Genomic DNA, 24909 nt, shown 5'->3' with positions numbered 1-24909 from the left:
CTCCAATATTAACGTTAGTTCTCAAAAAATAAAAAAGTTACGAGGCATACAAAGTGGGTACGCCAACTTCACAATTATAGAATTTCCAGCGGGCACACTTTTTTGAATCAAAATGCTTACATCTATATACCAATCGTTAGTTCTTCGTTAGTTCTCGATAGTTCTCCAATATTAACGTTAGTTCTCAAAAAATAAAAAAGTTACGAGGCATACAAAGTGGGTACGCCAACTTCACAATTATAGAATTTCCAGCGGGCACACTTTTTTGAATAAAAAGGCTTACATCTATATACCAATCGTTAGTTCTTCGTTAGTTCTCGATAGTTCTCCAATATTAACGTTAGTTCTCAAAAAATAAAAAAGTTACGAGGCATACAAAGTGGGTACGCCAACTTCACAATTATAGGATTTCCAGCGGGCACACTTTTTTGAATAAAAATGCTTACATCTATATACCAATCGTTAGTTCTTAGTTAGTTCTCGATAGTTCTCCAATATTAACGTTAGTTCTCAAAAAATAAAAAAGTTACGAGGCATACAAAGTGGGTACGCCAACTTCACAATTATAGAATTCCCAGCGGGCACACTTTTTTGAATAAAAATGCTTACATCTATATACCAATCGTTAGTTCTTCGTTAGTTCTCGATAGTTCTCCAATATTAACGTTAGTTCTCAAAAAATAAAAAAGTTACGAGGCATACAAAGTGGGTACGCCAACTTCACAATTATAGAATTTCCAGCGGGAACACTTTTTTGAATAAAAATGCTTACATCTATATACCAATCGTTAGTTCTTCGTTAGTTCTCGATAGTTCTCCAATATTAACGTTAGTTCTCAAAAAATAAAAAAAGTTACGATGCATACAAAGTGGGTACGCTAACTTCACAATCATAGAATTTCCAGCGGGAACACTTTTTTGAATAAAAATGCTTATATCTATATACCAATCGTTAGTTCTTTGTTAGTTCTCGATAGTTTTTCAATATTTACGTTAGTTCTCAAAAATAAAAAAAGTTACGAGTCATACAAAGTGGGTACGCAAACTTCACAATCATACAATTTCCAGCGGGCACAGTTTTCTGACTATAAATGCTTATATCTATATACCAATCGTTAGTTCTTCGTTAGTTCTCGATTTTTCTCAAAAACGTACCCTCAACTATTCTTTCAAACATTCACAGCATCGTTCTTAAACAGTTTCAAAATACGTTCAAAATTAAAAATGTTAGGTTATTAATATATACCGAGAATAAATATTGTTATCTTATGATAAATTAGTTATAATAAAATATTAATTGAAATTTAGTTTAATGATTTGAAAAAAAGGTGATTTTATTTAAGTTCCATGCCTTTAGCCGGCTCCAGACTGTACCCACGCAAAGTACAGAACAGCAACTCGCCGAATCGCGAGTAGTATGACAGCAAATGGTCGTGCTCTTGTTTTCCGTTCATTGCCGGTATTTTTGCACACATCAAAGTGGAGGAATATTTTTGCCATTCTCGAAACGAACAGTTGGTGGGAAAACAACACATGTGTGTAGACACATGTAGATATAGATATAAGCATTTATAGCCAGAAAACTGTGCCCGCTGGAAATTGTATGATTGTAAAGTTTGCGTACCCACTTTGTATGACTCGTAACTTTTTTATTTTTTTAGAACGAACGTTAATATTGGAGAACTATCGAGAACTAACGAAGAACTAACGATTGGTATATAGATGTAAGCATTTTTATTCAAAAAAGTGTGCCCGCTGGAAATTCTATAATTGTGAAGTTGGCGTACCCACTTTGTATGCCTCGTAACTTTTTTATTTTTTGAGAACTAACGTTAATATTGGAGAACTATCGAGAATTAACGAAGAACTAACGATTGGTATATAGATGTAAGCATTTCTATTCAAAAAAGTGTGCCCGCTGGAAATTCTATAATTGTGAAGTTGGCGTACCCACTTTGTATGCCTCGTAACTTTTTTATTTTTTTAGAACGAACGTTAATATTGGAGAACTATCGAGAACTAACGAAGAACTAACGATTGGTATATAGATGTAAGCATTTTTATTCAAAAAAGTGTGCCCGCTGGAAATTCTATAATTGTGAAGTTGGCGTACCCACTTTGTATGCCTCGTAACTTTTTTATTTTTTGAGAACTAACGTTAATATTGGAGAACTATCGAGAATTAACGAAGAACTAACGATTGGTATATAGATGTAAGCATTTCTATTCAAAAAAGTGTGCCCGCTGGAAATTCTATAATTGTGAAGTTGGCGTACCCACTTTGTATGCCTCGTAACTTTTTTATTTTTAGAGAACTAACGTTAATATTGGAGAACAATCGAGAACTAACGAAGAACTAACGATTGGTATATAGATGTAAGCATTTTTATTCAAAAAAGTGTGCCCGCTGGAAATTCTATAATTGTGAAGTTGGCGTACCCACTTTGTATGCCTCGTAACTTTTTTATTTTTTGAGAACTAACGTTAATATTGGAGAACAATCGAGAACTAACGAAGAACTAACGATTGATATATAGATGTAAACATTTCTCATCAGGAAACGGCGTGCGCTAGAACCCGGAAGTGTGAAGTTAGCGTACCCACTTATTATCGGCTATAACTTTTTTATTTTTTGAGAACTAACGACAAAATTTGGGAACTATCAAGAACTAACGATGAACTAATGATTGGTATGATCAAAAGTGGATACGCTAATATGGGTACGCCAACTTCACGGACCTACATTTGTCAACACCTGGGGCCCATTTAATAATAAACTACAAGTTACAAGTTACAACTTGTAACTTGTAATTTCCATTAGATTTACATTGGGCGATCAGCTGATTTACTAATAATATTAGTTTGTACTTTATTTTGAATGGGCCCCTGGTTTCTTAAATCTGTAGCAAGTTCTGGGAAAGGTGTTACACTGGAATGGTATCACAGGCAAACAACAAAAGATGATTTCCACCATTAACATTTCAAGAACCAATTATTTGTTCACTAATGCCACACTAGTATAATGTTCCTCTTGCAGTGTTTTTAGCGAGTGTTCTATGAGAAGTGTTAACTGCCTTGACTCATCCATTCCATGATTGGTTGATAGTTGCGCTCCATCCACGCAACGTTTCCCTCCGTCTTCTCTATTTGTTGTAGCACCACCTTGCTGGCTCCTCCGAATTCTGACTGATGGGCTCGAGCAAATTCTTTAAGCTGGCAAACAGGTGAATAAACATGTTAGAAAACTAGATTTGCCTTGGTTATACTGGTATACATCCTTGAGAAGCAACCTCTGCACCAAGTATAAAGGACTTTTTGACATACTAGTGAAATTTGTGCAGTTGAGGTATGTCTATGATAAAAAATAATATATATAAAAATATATATATATATAGGGTGTCTCGGAAATCTCTACCAATATTTTAGGGCATTGCTCCTGGGTAAGACACATAACTAAATATCATATTTAAACTGTCCGGAAGTCCTTAGTTACTCACACAGCCGCCATTTTGTTTTTTTCAGTTATTAATTTTTTTCTAAAGAATGATTAAACATACGAAATGGAAACTTTGCACAAACATTTATGACAACTAGACAAAGCTGCAAAAAAAAATTATGAAGATTGTTCAAATTCATAAAACAAAATGGCGGCCATTTAAAATTTTTGTAAAATCAATGGTTTTTGAGTGGTTTTTTTGGTTTTTTACCTACTAAAATACACATTTACACCAATTTTTAAATTTCTATCCAAAAAAATGCCCAAGATATAAAATAATTCTTAAAAATAACAAACAGAACGACGAACAGAAATCTTGGCATTTTATGTTTGTCTTAGCCCAAGGAACAAGTCCACAAAATATGTCCAGACAATTTGGAAACACCCTGTATATACTGCACTGTGTATACCTATTGGTTACTGGGATATTAAAAGTGCTGAACACATAGTGATAAACTATGTTGTCCAGTACGTACAGTTTCAGAATTATTTAATAAGCTTAGTACTACCATTGACTTTATATCTATAAAGTCAATGGTACTACGTCACACTTTTTATCGTCTTATATAGGTACTGTGCTGGCTGTAGGATCAATGAATGAACATTTTGATTTGTAATCATAATGCAGTAAAACCATAATAATTAGTGTGAAATTGTTTCATTATTCAATTTTATACCGTTTTATAAATATAAAACTTTATTCTTCTAAACTGAATAGCACACAATTTCTTGAGTGGCAAAATCAGTAAACCTTTCATCAATGATCTCAGAACTCAAAATACGGGACTGAAAAATCGAAACTAATAATGGAAACACATCAAACGGTGTAGTAACACTTCGGCCAAACTAAAATTTCTTAGAAAAACAGTAACACTTTGTCCCACTCGCTTTTACAGTTGATTAAATAGGCCAATGGAGTAACATTTCGGCCCAACGAAAAGTTGACAAGGGTTGAGGAATGCATTTCAGAAGAGACTCATGACCTGTATACTTTGCAACCACCCTGTGAGTCGGTCCAACCGTTACCCTTTTGGAATCGGTGGAATCTCACCCCCACCAACTCCTTTGTTTACGAGGGAAGACCTAACCTAATGCCTTTTGTTAGTTTTTAAGTGTTGTTAGCTTTTTACTATCCTCCCAAATAGTTAGTGAAGACCTGTAAAATATTTTTTGGGACCAAGTGTAATTAGTGTGCAGGTAGAGAGTTGGATCGCAGGCAACATCCGAAGATTTCAGGCCAAAGTGTTACGACTCGCATCAAACTAAGGTGGAGGTAATAGAGAGATATCCAAAGCAAACTAAAAGCGGCAAACCTTATGTGCAGTAGGGGGGGGGGGAGTGAGGGTAATATGTTTTCGATCGGGGTGAATCAAACAATCACTATGAAAAATAGCTATAATTGTGAAGGCAGTACATAGTAGACACATCTCTTTACAAAATTATGAAGAACGAAAAATATAAAATAACTGTACAGTTTGAGTGTATTAATCCTATAAGAGAAACTTAAAATCTAAGTTTAACTACAAACATTATAAATAATATTACAGATGCACTCTCAACAGCCTTAAGTACCTTACTATAGTGTGAATTAATGTCCATATAATATATACAGGGAAAATGAATATAAGTGTAAATGGGTTGTAGAAGTCAAAAGATTACTTCCAAACCTATGAGGACTGATTGGAAAGTGACATCTACAAACTAATACAGTACGACATAAAATAGGTCTTTTCCCTTCTTAAAACACCTCCCTTTTTGTCAGTTTAATAGCATGGACTACAAAACGGGACATGTTTACTAAGTAAGTGTTGTCACTCATAATCATATAGCAGACATTTTTTTTTTAGGTCTCACACAACTTTTTGTCTGATACATCTTATCCCAGACACAAATTACTGACATTGTTTCCAAATTTGATCTAACCATTCTGCTTTGTCTTTGTCTCCAGATTATTTATTATCGTCACAAGTAGGTAATGTTATTGATCTTTAAAAAATGTTATGAATAAGTCCTATATTTAATAGCAAGTTTGACATATTATTTATTATCATGCAAACAATTACAGTTTTAATTTAGAGACAATTGATTTTGATCAATTGTAAAAGTAAATATTTTTAAGGATACTAAACTTATATATAGAATAAAAATAACAATATGTTGAAATAGCTTCCACTTTAAATATCTATAGTTTCAAAATTAGAACTCTAAACCTAGGTAAAATGTTACATTAAATAGGTTATTTTCTTTAGGTTACACTATCTAATTTGGCAGTCAGACAAAAGGTTAGCCTGGAGAGAAAACATGACTCTTTTCAGGACTAACATCAAATGACCATTCAAATATACTAATCCACTTGCTAGGGGGGTTCCCGTGTGCATTTTATGTATATAGAAAAACACCCTAAGGGATCATGTAGGTACTATGTGGGTTATCATTTTTCACGTGGGTGCCAGCTTGGCAGAGTGGGCATAACCTCAGAATCCGCCATTTTAAAAATGGCGGCGGAATTTATTACATGAAACTCATTAGGAGCTTATATCTCGAAAACGGTAGTATATAGCGAGTTACTTTTATAACAATAAATGTTGCTTACACAATAAGGAACAACTTTTGAATTTACAAAAATGCCCTAAATATAACTATTTAGGAGTAGTTGAGCAATTTATGTTAATTTAACCTATACATTTTTACTTTGTTTGACAAAAAATTCTAATATCTTTAAAAAACTGTTCCTTTTTAATTTTGCACATAGCACTTATTTCTCTTTATATTTAAAGTCAAAATACCACCAACGAAGCAAACCTGCAGACTAAGCAAACATTTACCTGGCTGCATTTCTACTAAAATATTAAAATTGTCATACTCATAGTATTTAACCTATACATTTTATCTCTGTTTGCAAAAAATCTAATAATTATAAAAAAGCTGTTATTTTGTAATTTGGCACATATCACAAATTTTTCTTCGCATTTAAGGTAAAAAAACCTGCAAAAAGCATTCGAGAAGCTTCTGGCAGATATATAGCTATTAAAATAATATACAATATTTTTAAATTAATTTTTTGTTATTAAATGACGCATACAAATATAAAAATAAATATAAACCATTCTATATACTGATTTTTTATTATTACAAATAATAATAAATCTACGGATGTAATAGAAATTATTACTATAATTCATAACATTTATTATTAAAACGGCGATGGAGCGGGAACGGGACCGGCGGCTAAGTTGGTGCATCGGCCAAGCATTGACGTCGCGTTAACACAACCAGCACCTTGACATTGTCCTTGGTGGTAGGCTGCATTGGACTGATTGTATTGATATTAAACTAGTTTCGTGGATCATAAAATTTGAGCGCAGTTATTGGATCTAAATTATAAGCCTTTTGGGTTAAGAGGAATTAGATCTGTTCCCTTTTATAGTCATCAGAAAAATGAAACTGTTCACAATATACTTGTGAGCATTGCGGCAAAGAGTAACCACCATCACTGTGTCCAAAACTCAAAGGATCGAGTTGAAAAACGTGTTCTTCCATGCAATGGATTTAGATGTATGTACAATAAAAAGCACGTAAGATATGCTGTATAGTAGCTCTACCAGACAGAAATTCTTTACGAGCAAAGGATGCAGTTCTTTTAGAGTATTCTTTGTACAGTGACAGTGTACGCATATCCAGTGTCTTAGATCATTCATAGTTTCACACTGAGTATCCTTTTTTTAAATGTGAACTAGATACTTCACTGTGTTTTTCAAACTTTATTCTATCTCTTCCTCCCCATCTTTTCCAAAGTCCATTAGCAAAGTACTTGGATTACATTTTAGGGTAGCACGCTTTGTTCCAAATTTTCTGGCAAAGTCACAGCCCGTTAAAATATGGAGTGCTGAGAGAACTGAGCAAAGGTTACTTCCAAGCCTGTTTGCTATAATGTGAACTAGTACATATCATGAAGTTCTGGCTGTACCAAGTCGCATCCACAATTCCTGCAAACCTTCCGAAGTGAATCCATTCATAAAGTGTAAAGCCAACACTGCGACATCTGTACCTATCCGAAGTCAGAACTACGACTTAATTTGATAACTCGAGCAAAAATGATCCAATTTTGATGAAATTTATCACAAACGTGTAAACCTACGTTTTCAGACGAATTCGGACTATTAAACCAGCACGATCGGACTATGGGAACGGGGGTTTAAGGGGAGTTTAGGGTAAAAACGGATTTTTCCGATTTTCGACCCTAAAAACACGAAATTTTATAATGAACGAAACAATTTTGTAGAGCTCAAAAAAGAAATAACTATGTATATTGAAGCGTTGTATGCCCAAAAGTTACGGAGACAATAACAAAAATTTAAATTTAAAATTCCCATGTTATTCTTATGGAGAATAAATAAACTGTTTTAGTTTGCTTGTTTATCGATATATTATAGTCAAATTTCAAAAATTTTGTTTCATTCATACCAAGCTATCAACATTTCAATAAAAATATATAAAAAACACCTCAATACCTTCCCTGAAGCAGCAAACTAAGTACTCAGTACAAATCAATGTCATTTAAATAGGAAATCAATCTGTCAATTATAATATTTTAGTAGAAATGCAGCCAGGTAAATGTTTGCTGATTCTGCAGGTTTGCTGCGACAGGGGTATTTAGACCTTAGATGTAAAGAGCAATTAGTGCTATGTGCCAAGTAAAAAAAAACAGTTTTTTATTTTTTTAAAGATATTAGAACTTTTTGCCAAACAGAGTAAAAATGTATAGGTTAAATTAACATACATTGCTCAATTACTCCTAAATAGTTATATTTAGGGCATTTTTGTAAATACAAAAGTTGTTCCTTATTGTGTAAGCAACATTTATTGTTATAAAAGTAACTCGCTATATACTACCGTTTTCGAGATATAAGCTCCTAATGAGTTTCATGTAATAAATGCCGCCGCCATTTTTAAAATGGCGGATTCTGAGGTTATGCCCACTCTGCCAAGCTGGCACCCACGTGAAAAATGATAACCCACATAGTACCTACATGATCCCTTAGGGTGTTTTTCTATACATAAAATGCACACGGGAACCCCCCTAGCAAGTGGATTATACTTTAATATCGATCAACAATTTGCTTTAAGGTCAAACAATTTAATATAGTCACTGTAGCGGGAGAGTAGCGGTGGAGAACATCTAGACTTACGTTCTCTATGTGTATAAGTTGTATAAGTCAATTAAAGAAGAAATTTGATTCTATAAAGCATCACTCTATGGTTGTGTGCGTAGTTTGCTTAAGTTTTGAAGGTGCAAATAGTCAAATGGAAGGTAGCAAGATCCCTTTTCTCCCAATTTTTTCTCTGTGTTTGTTGAATGTAGGACAGCAAACTAAGCTCAAGTAAGATTACGTCTACAAACATGTTCACACATTAGTTTCTTACAGTATTTAAAAAAATAAACTGTATGACTGGATTGTTAAAAATCCCTTTTACAAAATTGATGATTTTTTAAGTTGTGAAATAAATATTAGATTTTAAAGAGTACGGTAAGTTGAAATAAAGCTTTTATTTTCATGTAAGTGGCTATTTAAATTTAGATATTTTGTACTGTAAACACTGAATCACCTTGTAACTATGTATAACAATGACGTGTCCTATTTCTTTTATAAAGATCAATGGAAATAAATATTTCTTATTCTTATTCTTATTCTTATTCACAGGTATTGCCATACTGTAGCTCTTCTTTGGGAATTTATATGATGTCCCATCTCATAAGGTTGGTTTGTGCTACTCATCTGCACATTGTGCAACAACAGCAAATGTGTTAAACCATTAAAAAAGAGATGTTCTAAGAAATGTTATCTATTGGGTTTAGTTTTTAACTTAAATCCTTAGGACAGAATGATTAAAAGAAAAGAAATCGAGATTAACTAATTAACTTTCTGCATATGTACTCCTTGATACAATGTTGTAACTTGCGTTTTGTTAAAATATACTTGAATAAATTCTGTTGCACTATTAGTGTTTTTGCTTAGGTTACAAAAGTGTAAGAAACAAATCTTTACTGACTAAACTAAATAGATAAACACATCTAATAATTCTTTTGTCAGTTGTCATTGCTGTATTATACTACAAACAATATATGTCAAGTTGTTTTTTTTTAGCAACATTTGTCAACACCTGGGGCCCATTTAATAATTAACTACAAGTTACAAGTTACAACTTGTAACTTGTAATTTCCATTAGATTTACATTGGGCGATCAGCTGATTTACTAATAATATTAGTTTGTACTTTATTTTGAATGGGCCCCTGGTTTCTTAAATCTGAAGCAAGTTCTGGGAAAGGTGTTACACTGGAATGGTATCACAGGCAAACAACAAAAGATGATTTCCACCATTAACATTTCAAGAACCAATTATTTGTTCACTAATGCCACACTAGTATAATGTTCCTCTTGCAGTGTTTTTAGCGAGTGTTCTATGAGAAGTGTTAACTGCCTTGACTCATCCATTCCATGATTGGTTGATAGTTGCGCTCCATCCATGCAACGTTTCCCTCCGTCTTCTCTATTTGTTGTAGCACCACCTTGCTGGCTCCTCCGAATTCTGACTGATGGGCTCGAGCAAATTCTTTAAGCTGGCAAACAGGTGAATAAGCATGTTAGAAAACTAGATTTGCCTTGGTTATACTGGTATACATCCTTTGAGAAGCAACCTCTGCACCAAGACCAAGTTTAAAGGACTTTTTGACATACTAGTGAAATTTGTGCAGTTGAGGTATGTCTATGATAAAAATTAATATATATATATATATATATATATATATATAAGGATGTCTTTAAATGTGTATGAATGTTAACATTTATAGTAAACATTGCTAACATTTCGAGGAGATATTGAAACATGAACCTGATGTAAAGCATTTAATGTGAATTCCAGTTTTTTGGACATTTAATTATGCAAGTTGGTTAAAATCAATCCCTTACCGTGTCTAGTTCAAACTTGGTGGTCATTCTTGCTGTAGAAAACTGGATGATGTTGTTAATGATGAATAAATGGCCTCCAAAACTGGAAAACAGAAATAACATTTTATTACTGTATTTATTTTATTGAGGTTAAAGTATTGTTAACAGCAATTCAAATATTTACTAGCTATTATCTTGAGACATTGGCAATGGTTGAATGAATTTTGTTCGTAGATTCATGTGTTTAAGAGTGACAAAGTTTGCTTTTCTCAATTTTAGTCTTAGAGATGTCTCTTATCAGATTGACAATAAAAATCCCCCATAGCTACCCAGTGATCCACAAACAAAAATCCCTTTTAGGTTTTGTCATTTTTTCATCCAAAACTGAAAAATTACCATGGCTAGCCTCGCGTAGCAAATGTTCACAGCCTTATTTGGACTATCAACACTTATTAAACACATTCTTACATTCCTCCATAGACATTCATCAACTAGCGGATGGATTTCCATACAGCTCAACCACCTCCCTACAGAAATATAATCATGTGACACAATTCATACGTAGCAAGAGCATAGATTATTCCTTCGCCCGGGTAGAACATTTCGGTGTTGGATAATAAATGCACTCTCTGGTGTTAGATTAAACTATAGCTTAAACTGTTGTGACAGAAGCATGAATAAGTAGGTACAAAGTTTGTCCTTAAATTAAGGTCTCCAATAAAATTTGAGCATGTGCTTTGTCTCTACTTATTAATGCTTCATTCAAAAGTCAGTGCATTTACAAAAGTCTTAATTTTGGTCCTTAACTTGAGCTGAACAATTTTGACTCACTATTCTTTTATTCGTTTCCACTGATCCCTCAGGAAGGTGAAGGCAAGGGGTTGACCAATCACGTTGCTTGAAACTGCTGCAAAAACAGCTGCTGCATCTTGTTTGCGGATACCTGAGTTCTCACTCACTGCTCGGTCCAAATACCTGAATGAAAATACAAAATCGTCAAATCAGTTTGTTGATTTTGTTTTAAAGGCTCAAAAGTCTACGTATGGAATGAATCAAACAAAGTAAGGAGAGAGCTGATACAGTTAAAGAATGAGATGTACTGATATATATATTTGGTGGCGATGCTGCGATTTGAACCTCACGTGGATTCACATTTCATCGCTCTACCAACTCATCTAAAATATGAAAACCGGCATGTAAAAGTAACATTGACTTTACAATGAGATATTTAATGATTCAGGAATGACCATGAACATTTATATTTACCGGTACCATTCATGTTTTTAAAGTGGTTATTTAATTTGACTAAAAGTATATAATCATATTCTTCTAAATACAGACAAAGTTTTACAGATGTAATAAATGTTGGATTATTAATTCATATCTTTGGCTATAGATTCCATACAGAGGCAAGTTTATAAAAAACAACTCCTCTAAAAAAGAACTAGCATCTTGTTACCAAACTTAATAGCTCATTGGCAACTCCTTGGCTTGTAAACCAGACATTGCTGATTCAAGCCCAGCAACATACACTATTTCATCATTGCAGTCATGAACAGCTTGTCTATGTGACTTTTACCTAAAAGGTACTCCACTGTCTTAAAATCACAGCCCAAATAAGTTGTCTAAATGCTAAATGCAATTAGGGTTTATTTAAAATAAAATAAAAATAAAAACTTTTAATAGTTAATAAATAAACGGTATCAGCAATCTGACACATGCTTTCTCCCATTAGCTTGTCAACAACCATTTTCATGGGTATACACTATATACACTAGGTTAGGCTTACCGGTACATGCATTTCCAATTTCTTTTATGTAGTTTACATATTAACTTATTCTCTCACAATGACCTTACCTAGCGAGTATCCAAGTTTCTCTACTACATCCTAGAGCGCTCAATAGGAGACTCTTCTCAGAGCCAACGTTGGTATGCAAGTATCGACTCCAAGCAAAGTCCCACTCCGGCTGCCCTCCTTCTCTGATAGCAGTGCAGTACACGGTGCTCTTCAGATTGGAGCTGATCCTACACAACAACATACTTACTGGATCAGTTTACGTTATATGACAAATCGCTCAATAATACAAACTTGATCAACCTTACAACTCCAAAAAAAGCATGTTGTATAGTCGGTCCTTCATACCACCTTGAATTATAGAATCTTGTACCTAACACAATAGATGACATCTTTATAAATCTACCTGCGAAGTTACTAAAAATTTAAGGGATGTTTTGAATTAAAAACAGGAAACAGGTTTGAATGAAATGCTCACTATTTTAACTTATATCTGGAAAGAGACGTTAATAATATCTTATATACCTTGCCTTTATAGTAGTTTACGCAACGATCGTGTAAAGATAATGTTAACGATACGAGTAGAAAATTAAAAAAATTAACTTCTATGAGTTTCGTTAATACTATTTACGCAAGTTGCGTACGAGTGAAAAATTAAAAACGTACGTTTTCATGTCCCTGGCCTTTTACTTCGTAGCTACTGGATTTGTAGTTTATTATTATGTGTTTTAATATTTTTTGGGATGGGGGCAACATGTTACACACATTTATTTGGTTTTAAATAGGTTCTAGGTATTTTTTTCGTATTTTTAAAGTCTCGAAATTCACGACCATGACGTGTCCCTAGGGTACATTTTCCAACTTTCACGCTGTTTTTAGACTAATTATTCATGCAGCAATATATAAAGCCATATTTTTATGTCATCAATGGTTATTAAACTTACAAAAAAGGAGCATATTATAATTTTATTGTCATTGCAAACTGACTACCATGACATAATAATTCTGTCCCTCGATTTGGCGTCACGACCATTTGGGAAAATTTTTCAACTTTGGAGCACGACAGTGGCAAGCCTGGCGTTGATGGAGTCAGTTGGTTTTAGAGACTAGATCGGGGTGTACGTCAGGATTGTAGTGCCGGTCGTTTCAAGTTGAAAGGAGGAATTACAAGATTAATACAGGAAAGGTTGTGTTTTTTGTAATTTTGGTGTGTCCATGACCGTACATAGTCATTCGATGAAGTAGACATGGTGTTAATTTTTGTTTATAAGATATTTCAATTGCTAGATTAACCTAGAAGTCCACTTTGTATCCTCGAACATGAGGTGCAGAGCTACCGCCAGAACAGAGCCAAATAACACGTAATTTCACGACCAAAGTTTCACGACCATCGCGGGTTTTTTCACGACCTATCCAGCCTTATGGATTATAGTGTGTTTGGTCGTGACAATAACTTTAATATAATTGTAATTTGAACAGTTTAGTTCAATTGAAACACATATTTTTATTATAACTAATAGTATAATTAATGGATTGTTTAGAAAGATTTAGATTTTTTTATAAAATTCACGACCGTACCGCTTGTCCCTGACCATCACGTTTATGATTTCTGTCATAAAAATTTCAAAAATTAAAATATCGTCATATTTCAATGTTTTATACACAAAAGAAGCACGTCTCTATGCAAACATAACGATTTTTCGGGTCTCAGGTAAGGTTTTTCGGAGTTATACAAACTTAAAAAGATATTATTGGCTTTTTTCAATTTTTTTGAGTTTTTTATTTTTTTCTAGAAAGACCAAATATACTAAAAGCTCAGTGACCTTTTTAATGTATAATGGTCATAAAAGTAAATTAGTTTATAGCAAAACATAGTTATAAAAATAATATTAACTATTTTTAATATTCATTTAAACGTCTGTTATGGTCGTGACAGGATTTTGTGTTTTTCCACTAAAGATGCTCTTTTAAAAAAAAACTACCAAAGATATTGCGTTACCATGGACATTTTATGAAACTTCAAATGTTAATGAAATCAAAAAAATAATAAAAGTTTTGAAAAAAGGGGAAAAAAATTTGCAAAGTGTGTTTCCTGAAAACGTACGTTTTTAAATTTTCACTCGTACACTACTTTACCTACAACTGGTTTTTAATTAATAATAATCACTACTTAAAACTTCTAAGAGAGGTTATGTTTTCGTTTATAACCTCTCATTGCCACTGACATTGATGCAACAACTCATTGTACCAATCACTAATTACACCAATCGTTAACAATTTAATCGGTGAACAGCTGATTAGTTTATGTTCGAAGCATTACAGTTTTACTTCTTCTCTCTCAAATCTTGAACCTCATTGGTCCCCATTGGTTACCCGCACTGAGCTATAATTCTAACTGGAGGTAGCACTGAATGTCCAAGATGCGTGTCGCCAGCCGCCATGTTTGCGTGAGGTGTGAGTTATAAGAAGCCATGTTATTGGATAAGAAAACTCACTGCTATACCAACCTAGTTATAGAAGCCATGTTATTGCTATGATAAGAAAACTCGCTGCTATACCAACCTAACAAAATCAGCGACACGCTTTTGACAGACTTCTGCCATGGCAGCGCTACCTCCAGTTATAATTTTAGCTCAGTGGTTACCCGTGTTGTTAAGTAAAACGATGCTGTTTTGTAAGCAAAAAATGCTGTTACACGCAACTTTTCAATTCTAAGAACTGAACTGATACTTAAAACTACTGGTACTTAAAAAATGGTCTTAGGTAAAAGTTTATTATGGCGCCCTCATTGGGATAGTGAACAAGGTAAAGGAGCTCATTATTAGTGAGGAGTAAAGGGTACATTATTCAGTTACCAGACAAGGAGGTTGAGTCAAAACCAAGTTTATGTAAAATTGAACTTACGGGTTATCCTTGTTTGGCTGAGGGCTCGAGCGCCAGTTTTGGAACTGACGGACAGAGTTGCTTATACAATGTTCGTGACCGAGTTGACAAGCCCACTTGAGTACCTCAACTCTTGAGTATACTTGTAGTTGATCATCTGTGCTGTGGTCAACAAAACCTGTTTTCTCGTACAGACTCTTCATCAGGGCCAACATGTAAGACTGAAAAGGATATTAAAGGATATTAAAGGATATTAAAGGGATTTAGTACATTCATATTAACTTACAGTAGAAAATATCATATATGATATGTGTTAGACAACGCTTTGTTTTTTAAAAAAAAATTTAAAGAATGATATATGGCCCAACACAAGAAAATTGAGAATGGAGTAAAAGGCATAATAGGGAGATAAGGAATATGTATAATGATTATGATGTAGTAGCACACGTGAAAGCAAGGAGAATAAGGTGGGCAGGACACGCACTACGGAGAGAACGGGGTTCACTATTAAAAGGAGCAAGCATAGGAAAGCCAGAAGGGAAAGACCATTAGGAAGGCCCAAGAAGAGATGGTGGGATAGTGTCTCCAAGGACATCAGAGAAGTGGGGGCAGCAGTGGAGGAGGCAGAAGATAGAGGGAGGTGGAGAGCAGTTGTTGATGCAGCCAAATCCCGCCTTGGGCTGAAATGGCCATGGGAGTGAGTGTGAGTGAGCCTCAATTAAAACACAAAATAGGTAAAAAAAGTATCAATATCATTATTCATTATTAATCTCAGTATTTGTGAAAAGACACACAACATTTTGATATTGAAGGAGACGTCACATCAATGTGGGACAACTGCAGTCAGGTTTTTACTCAAAGATAAAATAGATAAACTCTCTGACAGCTCTCCAGACATGCTGCTGTAAAAATTCCATTTAAATCATCTTCTTAGTTTCAAATACTGTGATGGTTGATATGACATAAAACATGTTATAGTTTACAGTAAGTCATCGTTTCCGTTTGGCCTGATGGTTAAACATTTTGCGTGGATGACAGAAATCAGCCATTGACAACAGCACATTTTGCTGGAGGCTTAATTAAACTAAGATCATTGTTTTTCTAAAACTGGATTTAGCTTTAACATGGAAATGGAATGTCTACATTAATCCATAGTCAAAGGCTCTAACCCACTCCAATGGGCGATTCACCAGATGAAAACTAGATCTAATAGTGTTTGAACTTTTTTTCCTTCTTTATAGAAAACAAACTTTGATAAATAATCACCTTGAATCTATCAAATCCACCAGTTTTAATCAGCATGTTTGTCAGATATTTGAAACCCTGAAAAGCAGATTTCCAAGGAAGGTAGTCAAGCTCGTGAGCAAGATACTTGGTAACGTCTAGAGCAGTCCCATAGTCCAGTGATCCTGCACGTGCAAGGTTCAGAGCGTCATCTATGAGCATTGCTCGGTTCAAAGTACCTGAAAACAAGTTGTTTCTAATTTATTCAAAACAATTTCAATTGAAAAACAAAAAATCCTATTTGATGTTGATTGCATCATAACAACTAATTCTACAACTAACTTAGAAAAAAAAAGTAAGAATCAAAGTGTCATTTTTGGGCTGAGAGGTAAACAACATTTCTTGTACTGTATGATATGAAGCAAAATATAGGCTACTTAAGAGTCTTCATCACCCTGCGTTTTGGGGATATGGCCTTGGGGGGAAGGTGTTGTAGACGGGAGGGTAGCGCGGGGTTATTATGCGCGCCATTATGAAAACATCGTAAACACACAACTACTAAATAGACACTTCAGTGATTCATCTGCCGCCTGAGCCAAGTTTTGTAAAAGGCTAGTAGCGAAGTAGTCTCTGACAAAACATGTTAATTTCGTCCCCCGTTTCGGAGGCTGTTTTTCAACGGATGTTCTTGAAAATTGGTATCAATGTAGTTGAATAGTTATATTAGAGCTCTTATACCTCAAAAGGTTGAAAATGAAAAAAATAATTAGTTTTATAAGTGTTTAAAAGTGACTCAATTTACGTTACTTTAAGATTTTTCTGTACTTATACTATTGATTTTCTTGGATATATCATGTATGAGGGCCCTAGAACCAACATTAATCTGTAAGGGGAAAAAGTTTTTACATTATCCTTCACACATTCCATTCGGAGCGAGGGACGTCCAAGGCATGTTTTTAGTGTTTTTGCAGGGGCGAAGAAGACTCTTAAAAAATATAACTATAATTTTTTCACCTTGAAAAGTTTAGATCATATTGTTCTTACTTTTTAAACAAAGAACTAATGTAGTGCATCTCAGCTATTGTCACATTTATAGGTAGTGTTTAGTTTAGACCAACCCAATAAAAGTCCCTGCATTGAAAATGGCAGAATTCCAATTCACTGGAAGAAACTCTTAAACTAGACATTCATCACACGTGTGTTTGGCTTTTTAAAATATACTACAATCACAATAATGAGACAAACACAAACTAAATTAATTATAATAATTGATCAAATCTATTGTATTTATGAAGATTACTCAATAGAAAACTGTAATATTGGTGATCTTTTAAGTTTGTTTTTATACTGTAAATTGTTATTACTCTGTTAAGATTAACAGTTAACATGTCGTCTACCAGCCGTCCCACTCCTCTGTTAACATGTTGTCTACCAGCCGTCCCACTCCTCTGTTAACATGTTGTCTACCAAACGTCCCACTCCTCTGTGTGAAGAGCCTTGTGAGACCTGGTAGTGAATGTGTTAATATCGGAATAATGGTCAAATTTTATTGGGGGGGTTTGTTTTAATTATTTAAAGGCCGTGAAGGCTTGAGCGCGCTCGACATCAATGTCCAACATGTCCAATGCAAGTCAAGTCGCCTAGTTCGTGACTTCGCCGCCGCGACCTCCGGGCGCTGACGTAGACGTGGTGGGGAGAAGCCGAGACGAGTGCACCGGAGACAATTCTTGAGGCAGTCGATGGCGAGCGCTTGTTCGCCGAACACCCTCCCAAGATCGTACAGCGGACCTGAGACCATACATAGGTTGTGGATTCGACTCGCAACGTGTGAGACAAAATAGATAAAAGCGACAATAATATAAGTAGAGACAAACGTAAGTACTGCATGATACCATTACATTATTCGTCTTATTTTCCCGTTCACTTTGGCGAGTAAAAGTTAATATTATTTACGATCATCTTAGTTGTAAGAGATTAGCGTATTGTATTTCTCAGGCCGGCACTGCGAGTGCGGTGCCGCAGTAGCCTACACTTTTTAGTTTATTTATCGAAAGTGGTTTTATTTTATTTTATCTAAAAGTATTTTATTTAGTTATATTTCAAAGCCAAGAAGTTCATTGGCATATTAGCGCTGACGCATTTCATTTCGTTATTTTATTATTGCGTGTGACGACATTTTATTTCTCTACGAGAGTTTTATTTTTAGTTTTTATTCGAGAAGCGATACCTTTTGTTAGACCTAGAAGCTGGTCACGTATTTTAGTTCTCATAGAAGCATCGTATTTAGTGCCGATATATTCCTGGTCAGTGCGTCGTTGTGCTGACATACAACCATAGTATCGTGTGCGTGTTAGGACGACGAAGAAAACGTCTACGAAGATCGAGAAGCGGTTAGCAAGCGACGGAGACTCAGCTAGAACCCTGGACTACTCCTGAGCTGCCCGAGCAAATCGGAGGTAAGTTTAGGATAGGTGCCTTACCCGAAATAAACACCTCACATAGACACTAATCGTATTTCTTACCAATTTGTTCGAAGCGATTCTTGTCAAGTAAGTGAGTGATGAGCAGTTTCCAGTTGTGACGGTCGTAATTTACTCTGTAGAAACCTGCAAATGATAACCCTTTTATGACCAATTTTACAAACCATAAGTTTGTTAAACACTAGTTTCAATAATTGATTTCATTTTATGTACACTAGATGAAACTCATAAGCTTCTCCATGAATTAGGTAGATTTGTTTATTTCTAAGTTGTTCTAATTGGTCCACCATATTGTGGTGTAAACAACTAAGAATCCGGGAGGGCATCTAAGGAAAGGAAAGTTTGAAAGGATTTTCCTTTGCGTTTTGGTAGAAAACTCTGATTACTAATCCAAAATTTAGTAGAGGATCCACCAAATGATCGTTAAGTTCATTCATGGTTTTAACAAGGAAGGTAACTGATTGTTGTCCTAAGTTGTCCTTGCTTATAATTTATGTGACCCAATTTTATGACACTGTTTTATGACAGCTCATTGTTGATTAATAAGTCAAAAAGAGTGTAAAAAGTGTGCAATTAGTTTTAATGGCTTCTGGTGCATTGCAAACATTTTTTTTCACTGCATATTGTTTTACCATTATTAGATCAAGCCTTTTTGTAGCTTGTGTTGTTTCGTGATGTTTAAGTCCAGGCACTGAGGCTGTTCTAGGACTATGTCCTCTTCATTCCCCAACCAGGGCACAAGGAGGGATCTTGGGAGGAGGGCTTGAAAATTTGTTTGGATATTAAAAATATTGGTGTGCACAGTTAACTTAATCAAAGTTATAAACTACGTTACCTAAATATGCACAGTAATAATAAATGTTGATATTTATGCTGGGCTAGGCCCCCTCCCAAAAATCCCAAAGCAGTCTAAGACTGCTTATGAGCATCATTCAGATTCATTTCCTCCCCAGACCACTCATAAGGGCAAACTACACGTTATAGCCTTCAAACCTCTTTAATATTATCAACTAACAACTAAAATCCCTGATATCATAAATATAATTTAGGACAATACTCTTGTACTGACCTGTGCGTTGGATATTAAACACCATCCAGTTGTGGGTGTCGGCCTCCGTGTTTATTTCAATGCTCTGTTCGGCCTTTAGCCAGTGAGAAGGTCGAGTGTTCACGAAATCAGGCTGAGGCATGTGTGTGTAAGTTAGAGGGACCCACCAAAGGCTTCCATCATCGCTATTGTTGCCGAGCATGAATCTTCTCTGCAACATCAGAAGATTGGTCAAATTCTACATTGCGGAACTTTGGGCTACAAAAGAATATTCATCGACCACCAAAATAATCAAACCAAAATGGTTACAAAAGTCGATAAATAATTTGTTGTTGTTGTAATTGATATGTTAAATTTGTTATAATGACTACTAGACCAGACCACTTAGACTAGGTTACAGAAACTCTACATTTTAAGACCTGATTAAATTTTGTGTAGTATTTTAGACCACTTAGACCACTTAGACCAGGTTACAGAAACTCTACATTTTAAGACCTGATTTAATTTTGTGTAGTATTTTATTAATATTTTTAATCAATTACTGAAAGATATTAAAAACTTATTAATATCAACCAAAGTCAGCTAACACACTCCTTGCACTATTGACTTACTATTCTCATTACATTGTCCTGGCCACAGTTTTTCAATAGCTGGTTCAGATATAGTAAAAGGGGAGCTACCGTTGGAGCCAAGCAAATTAGCTAAAATCTGAGATCAACATCATGTTTCTTACTTCATTTACTACTATTCTAGTCACTCCCCACCTTTGTGGAACGATTAATCTCGTCTAAGTATTCTAAAACTCTGTGAAAGAATATGATGCTCCCCCCATGTCGTGGTCTGTGATTAGATTTCTGTAGTCTCATTCGTAAACCAATACTAAATCCTTTGCCAGTTGACGGACACGAATGGAGTAAAGTGTTTGGACGTAGGGCATGTAGGCAAGGGGTGGAGGAAGTTAGGAGTGGAAGTGAATTTTGCATGCAGATCGTGGTGTGACTGAACGAGAGGGATTGTTATGGGACATCTTTACAAGACTATCAAGGACTATCTTTAGCCCTGGAAGTCTGAAACACAGCGATCAGCAAGCCACGTTTCCTTCAATTCAACTATTGTCTTGATGAAACTGATGAACACCCGCTTCTGGCCCCCTTGTACAAACATGTTCACTATTCAGTCTTTTGGAAACTCCCTAACGGTACGTCCAGAGTGCACACCGATTCAGATTCAGAAACAGATTCAGATTTTCGGCGCATGGTTAATCTGAGTCAGATATTTTGTGGATGGCCATGGTGGAAGCAGGAAATACGCCGCCCGTACTACTCGGTTAGCAAAGAAGCAAGTCAGTCGTAGCTATGGAATTGTCAGATGAGGAATTAACGTGAAAAATCATAGCGTCTGAAACTGTTGTGAAGTTACAACCAGTGAAAAATCGTGTTCATGATATTATATATCTCTTTTCCTATAGCTAGAAATGATAGAGCACGGATCTTTCTATATTGTTGAATGGAGCCCAAAAACTCATTATGAAAATTGAACATCATATATAGTAAGAAACTAGTGTAACCTACATAAACAAAGAATCATTCCTGAAGAGCGTTTAATCGTAAACCTAAAAGTAAACATGAAAAATTTAATAGTCTACTATAAAAACAAAATTTATTTACTTAAATAGTATGCATATGAGCAGTATCTGAATCGGAATCTTAAACCATTCAATTAATTCATTCCGGTAAGCTGGTACCTGCATGTGGGCTCGGCAACCGGCAGCCACAATGGCCACTTCCATTTGAATGCAAGTGCCATTCCTGCGGCCGAAAATGGGAATCGGAATCAGGATCTGAATCAGCGTGCACTCTGGACGTACTGTAAGTCACTTAAGCAGATTCTATACATCAAAACACTTTAATGTGTACACATCTGTCAACTGGGTGGAGTTATGAACTGAGATTGACCCCCTAACTAGAGAAACCTGATGCGTGCGCCAATTTTCTTTCTCAACATTTTTGAAAACAGTGACTATACCAATCACCCCACAGAGGTAGTGATCAGATAGAATAGTAGTGGAAGAAGTATGGACCAGACATAATTTAACTTGCCCTTTAACTTTTAACTTTTAAGAAACCTAAATCTACAGACGGCCCTCTTATTTGCCGAGGGTAAGGGTTTGTCTACTTTTTAGTTCCAAGGAGAGCCAAAATGAATATCTTTCCAAACACTCAATCTCAAAAACAATATACCATCCTTCTTCATACCTATAGGTGGAGAAGGTTCAAATGTGTATATGTTACCACAGTAATAAGATTCGCTATTGAGTTAAATAACAGATATTTTGGAGTTCTACCTGGGAAATGTGAACTTTCTTCTTGTCATAGTCCCTGGTGACTGTGACTAGAGGGAAGCCCGTCTGCAGAGTCCAAGTGTCCATGATAGTCTTGACCGACATGTCCGAGTGCCACAGGGAGTCTATCTGAGCCTGTTCAGTGAGAGCACCCCAAAGGTCCTCTCTAGTAGCACTCTGATACATCCTGTGACAACATGAGCAACTCCCATAAACGTAATGCTTTTCTTTTACCACATTGGTTAAAATATTTGCAGTAAAAACATACATATATAGTTGTAATTGGGAAGTTCTCCACCAATATCCATGGTTGATTTTCAAAATCTTGTTGATCCGCATTATATATTTTGGCACAGTTATACATAAACAACATTAATTAATATTTTTATTATTTATACTATTCAAGTGTGTAAGATTTTTAAGTTTTTACAGAAAGTAAATAATAATACATTTAATAACAGTCTGAAAACTTTTTGCCTGGAGAAGTCATGGTCCTAAAGCAGCCCCAGTGGAATTTCACGATCACATCACGTAAAAACATATATTGACACTTAGAGTGTTAACTCAAAAGACGGTAAATAAATATCTATGTAAGATGGTAAGTGGTGATTGATTTTGATTTGAGTATCAAGTAATCAAGTACTGGTCACTAAACAATCATAAATTACAATAGACCTCTTCAAATAAAAACATTTACAAATGATATAATAGCAATATTACAGTCACATTTCAATAGACATCTCAATTTAAAGCATAAATGTAAAATAGCTTCCTGAACTTTGTATAGCCTAGGGAAAATTCCTCGGAAAAAAGATTCAATAAAATATCCTTATATGCAACAATGAACGGACAATTGAGATTTTGTGAGTGGCTAGAAACAATGTATCCCTGGATTGAGCTAAACTAACTTACCTCCTTTGCAAGTATCTAGTTAGACCTCGACGAAACACTGGAGTAGTCAAAAAGTGGTCCATCATTCTAATTATTGATGCTCCTGTAAAGAATATAAAGTCAAATCAATTAATTCTTTTATAACACAAAAGAAAAGCTAACATAATTATAACTAAATTAATTGTCCAGATATAAATTAAATCGACCATGAAAACTTGGTCTAGAGAATTACATGGGATATCCTGAAATCTACACTCTTGCCCACCCTAAATTTGTGTGTATCAATAGACCTGATATTTTAATTTTGAAAATATTTTACAAAGATAATTTCATTCCATATATAAGTGCATTATACTTTGTGGAGGTTTCAAACCTAATGTAACTCGATGTCATTTATTATTATTGCAGGCTCATGACAACAATATCCACTCGACAGTCAGCTGATCTCATAGTGTCAGTGATGTAATGTTCCATTCACCTTGTCTATCCCAATGATTCTGTTCATATTGTGAGATTTTTTAACCACCTTGTTCTAATCCAACTCAATTACATTCATTAACATGGTATTAAAAGAGGATTTAATTGACAACTGTTAATCAGTTGATCCAAAAGTATTTTATTCTCAGTGAAAGCCTTATTAAATAAAAAGTATTCTAATGATTAAAAATAAATGAAGATAAATAATGAATATATCTAATTTACCTTTCCCATAGGAGATGCTATCAAATATCTCATCAATTTCGTTCGGATGATTGACCTGGACGGAGATCGGATGTGAAGAACGGTAAACATCCAACAGAAACACATTCTGTAGCTCATGAACTACAAACTGTTCTGGTATACGCCAACTAGGCTCAACCTAGGGGAAAACAATTAAGTAATGTTGCTAAAACAGGGAAAAAATATGATATATTTGAGGAGTATTTAAGTAAAAATCCAATTAGAAAAATGAAAATTTGCTTAGTCTGCAGGTTTGCTGCGGAGGAGGGTTTATTGGAAATTTAAGCTATAAACAAAACTATACAGTGTGGCCGAAAAGTCCCTTTACACAATTTGTTATTACGTTTTACACTGTTATAAACGGAACGACGGCCAATACTGACACGTGTGGGGTAAGGGCGCAGTGGTGGGGGAAAGTGAAACCCCTCCCCTTCCTCCGCCCGCCACGCGGGCTCAGCCCAAGGTCGCCAACGCCCCCTCAGTCTCAGTCCAAATCTGAGTCAGACAACATGGCGGACACCAGTGTGTTTAGTGTCGAGGAGCGTTTGGTTGCTTCTGTGTGGGTGCATGAGCGTCCTCACAACAGAAAAACAATGGAGGAAATCATGAATGACTTTGCGGTGCGGTTTGGGAAACCTTCACCGTCCCGGCAAACATTAATAGCCTGGGAACAGAAGGGGCCGAAAGCACTTCATATCCAAATCCTTTCGCATGTGGTCTTGCATTGTTGTTCGTGTAATTCCCAGCACTGAAGACCGTTTTCTGGTGGATTTCATTGGCGAACGTGCAACGGAAGCTTCCACAGCAGCGCAGGTTTCGACTCGAGTAATCGGTCGTCCACTTCTTGGCGCGTCGAGAACGGATCCCGTTGCAAACACCTCCATTTCCCACGCTATTAATGTTTGCCGGGACGGTGAAGGTTTCCCAAACCGCACTGCAAAGTCATTCATGATTTCCTCCATTGTTTTTCTGTTGTGAGGACGCTCATGCACCCACACAGAAGCAACCAAACGCTCCTCGACACTAAACACACTGGTGACCGCCATGTTGTCTGACTCAGATTTGGACTGAGACTGAGGGGGC

The 24909-nt window shown here is 35.4% G+C and overlaps 1 protein-coding gene across 1 annotated transcript in view; it reads right to left on the bottom strand.

Moving 5' to 3' along the window:
- Positions 1-8523: 8523 nt before the first annotated feature.
- LOC128997842 (aminopeptidase N) overlaps positions 8524-24909 on the bottom strand; it is a 144637-nt gene continuing 128251 nt past the window's right edge. The window contains exons 9-19 of the mRNA XM_054423597.1: positions 23809-23965; positions 23128-23209; positions 22219-22402; positions 19896-20085; positions 18869-18952; positions 16389-16585; positions 15144-15343; positions 12302-12469; positions 11276-11419; positions 10466-10547; positions 8524-10116 (exon numbers count right to left, since the gene is read on the bottom strand). Of these exons, the coding sequence (XP_054279572.1) occupies positions 9970-10116; positions 10466-10547; positions 11276-11419; positions 12302-12469; positions 15144-15343; positions 16389-16585; positions 18869-18952; positions 19896-20085; positions 22219-22402; positions 23128-23209; positions 23809-23965 (1635 nt within the window). The 3' untranslated portion in view covers positions 8524-9969. The remainder of the gene's footprint in view (positions 10117-10465; positions 10548-11275; positions 11420-12301; positions 12470-15143; positions 15344-16388; positions 16586-18868; positions 18953-19895; positions 20086-22218; positions 22403-23127; positions 23210-23808; positions 23966-24909) is intronic.

The sequence above is a fragment of the Macrosteles quadrilineatus genome, unplaced genomic scaffold (assembly GCF_028750875.1).
Source record: "Macrosteles quadrilineatus isolate MER2022 unplaced genomic scaffold, UCM_ALF_1.0 Scaffold_7__1_contigs__length_78375512, whole genome shotgun sequence".
Lineage (NCBI taxonomy): Eukaryota > Metazoa > Arthropoda > Insecta > Hemiptera > Cicadellidae > Macrosteles > Macrosteles quadrilineatus.
Note: the sequence above shows the minus strand (reverse complement) of the source record. Positions and strands in the feature narration are given on the sequence as shown.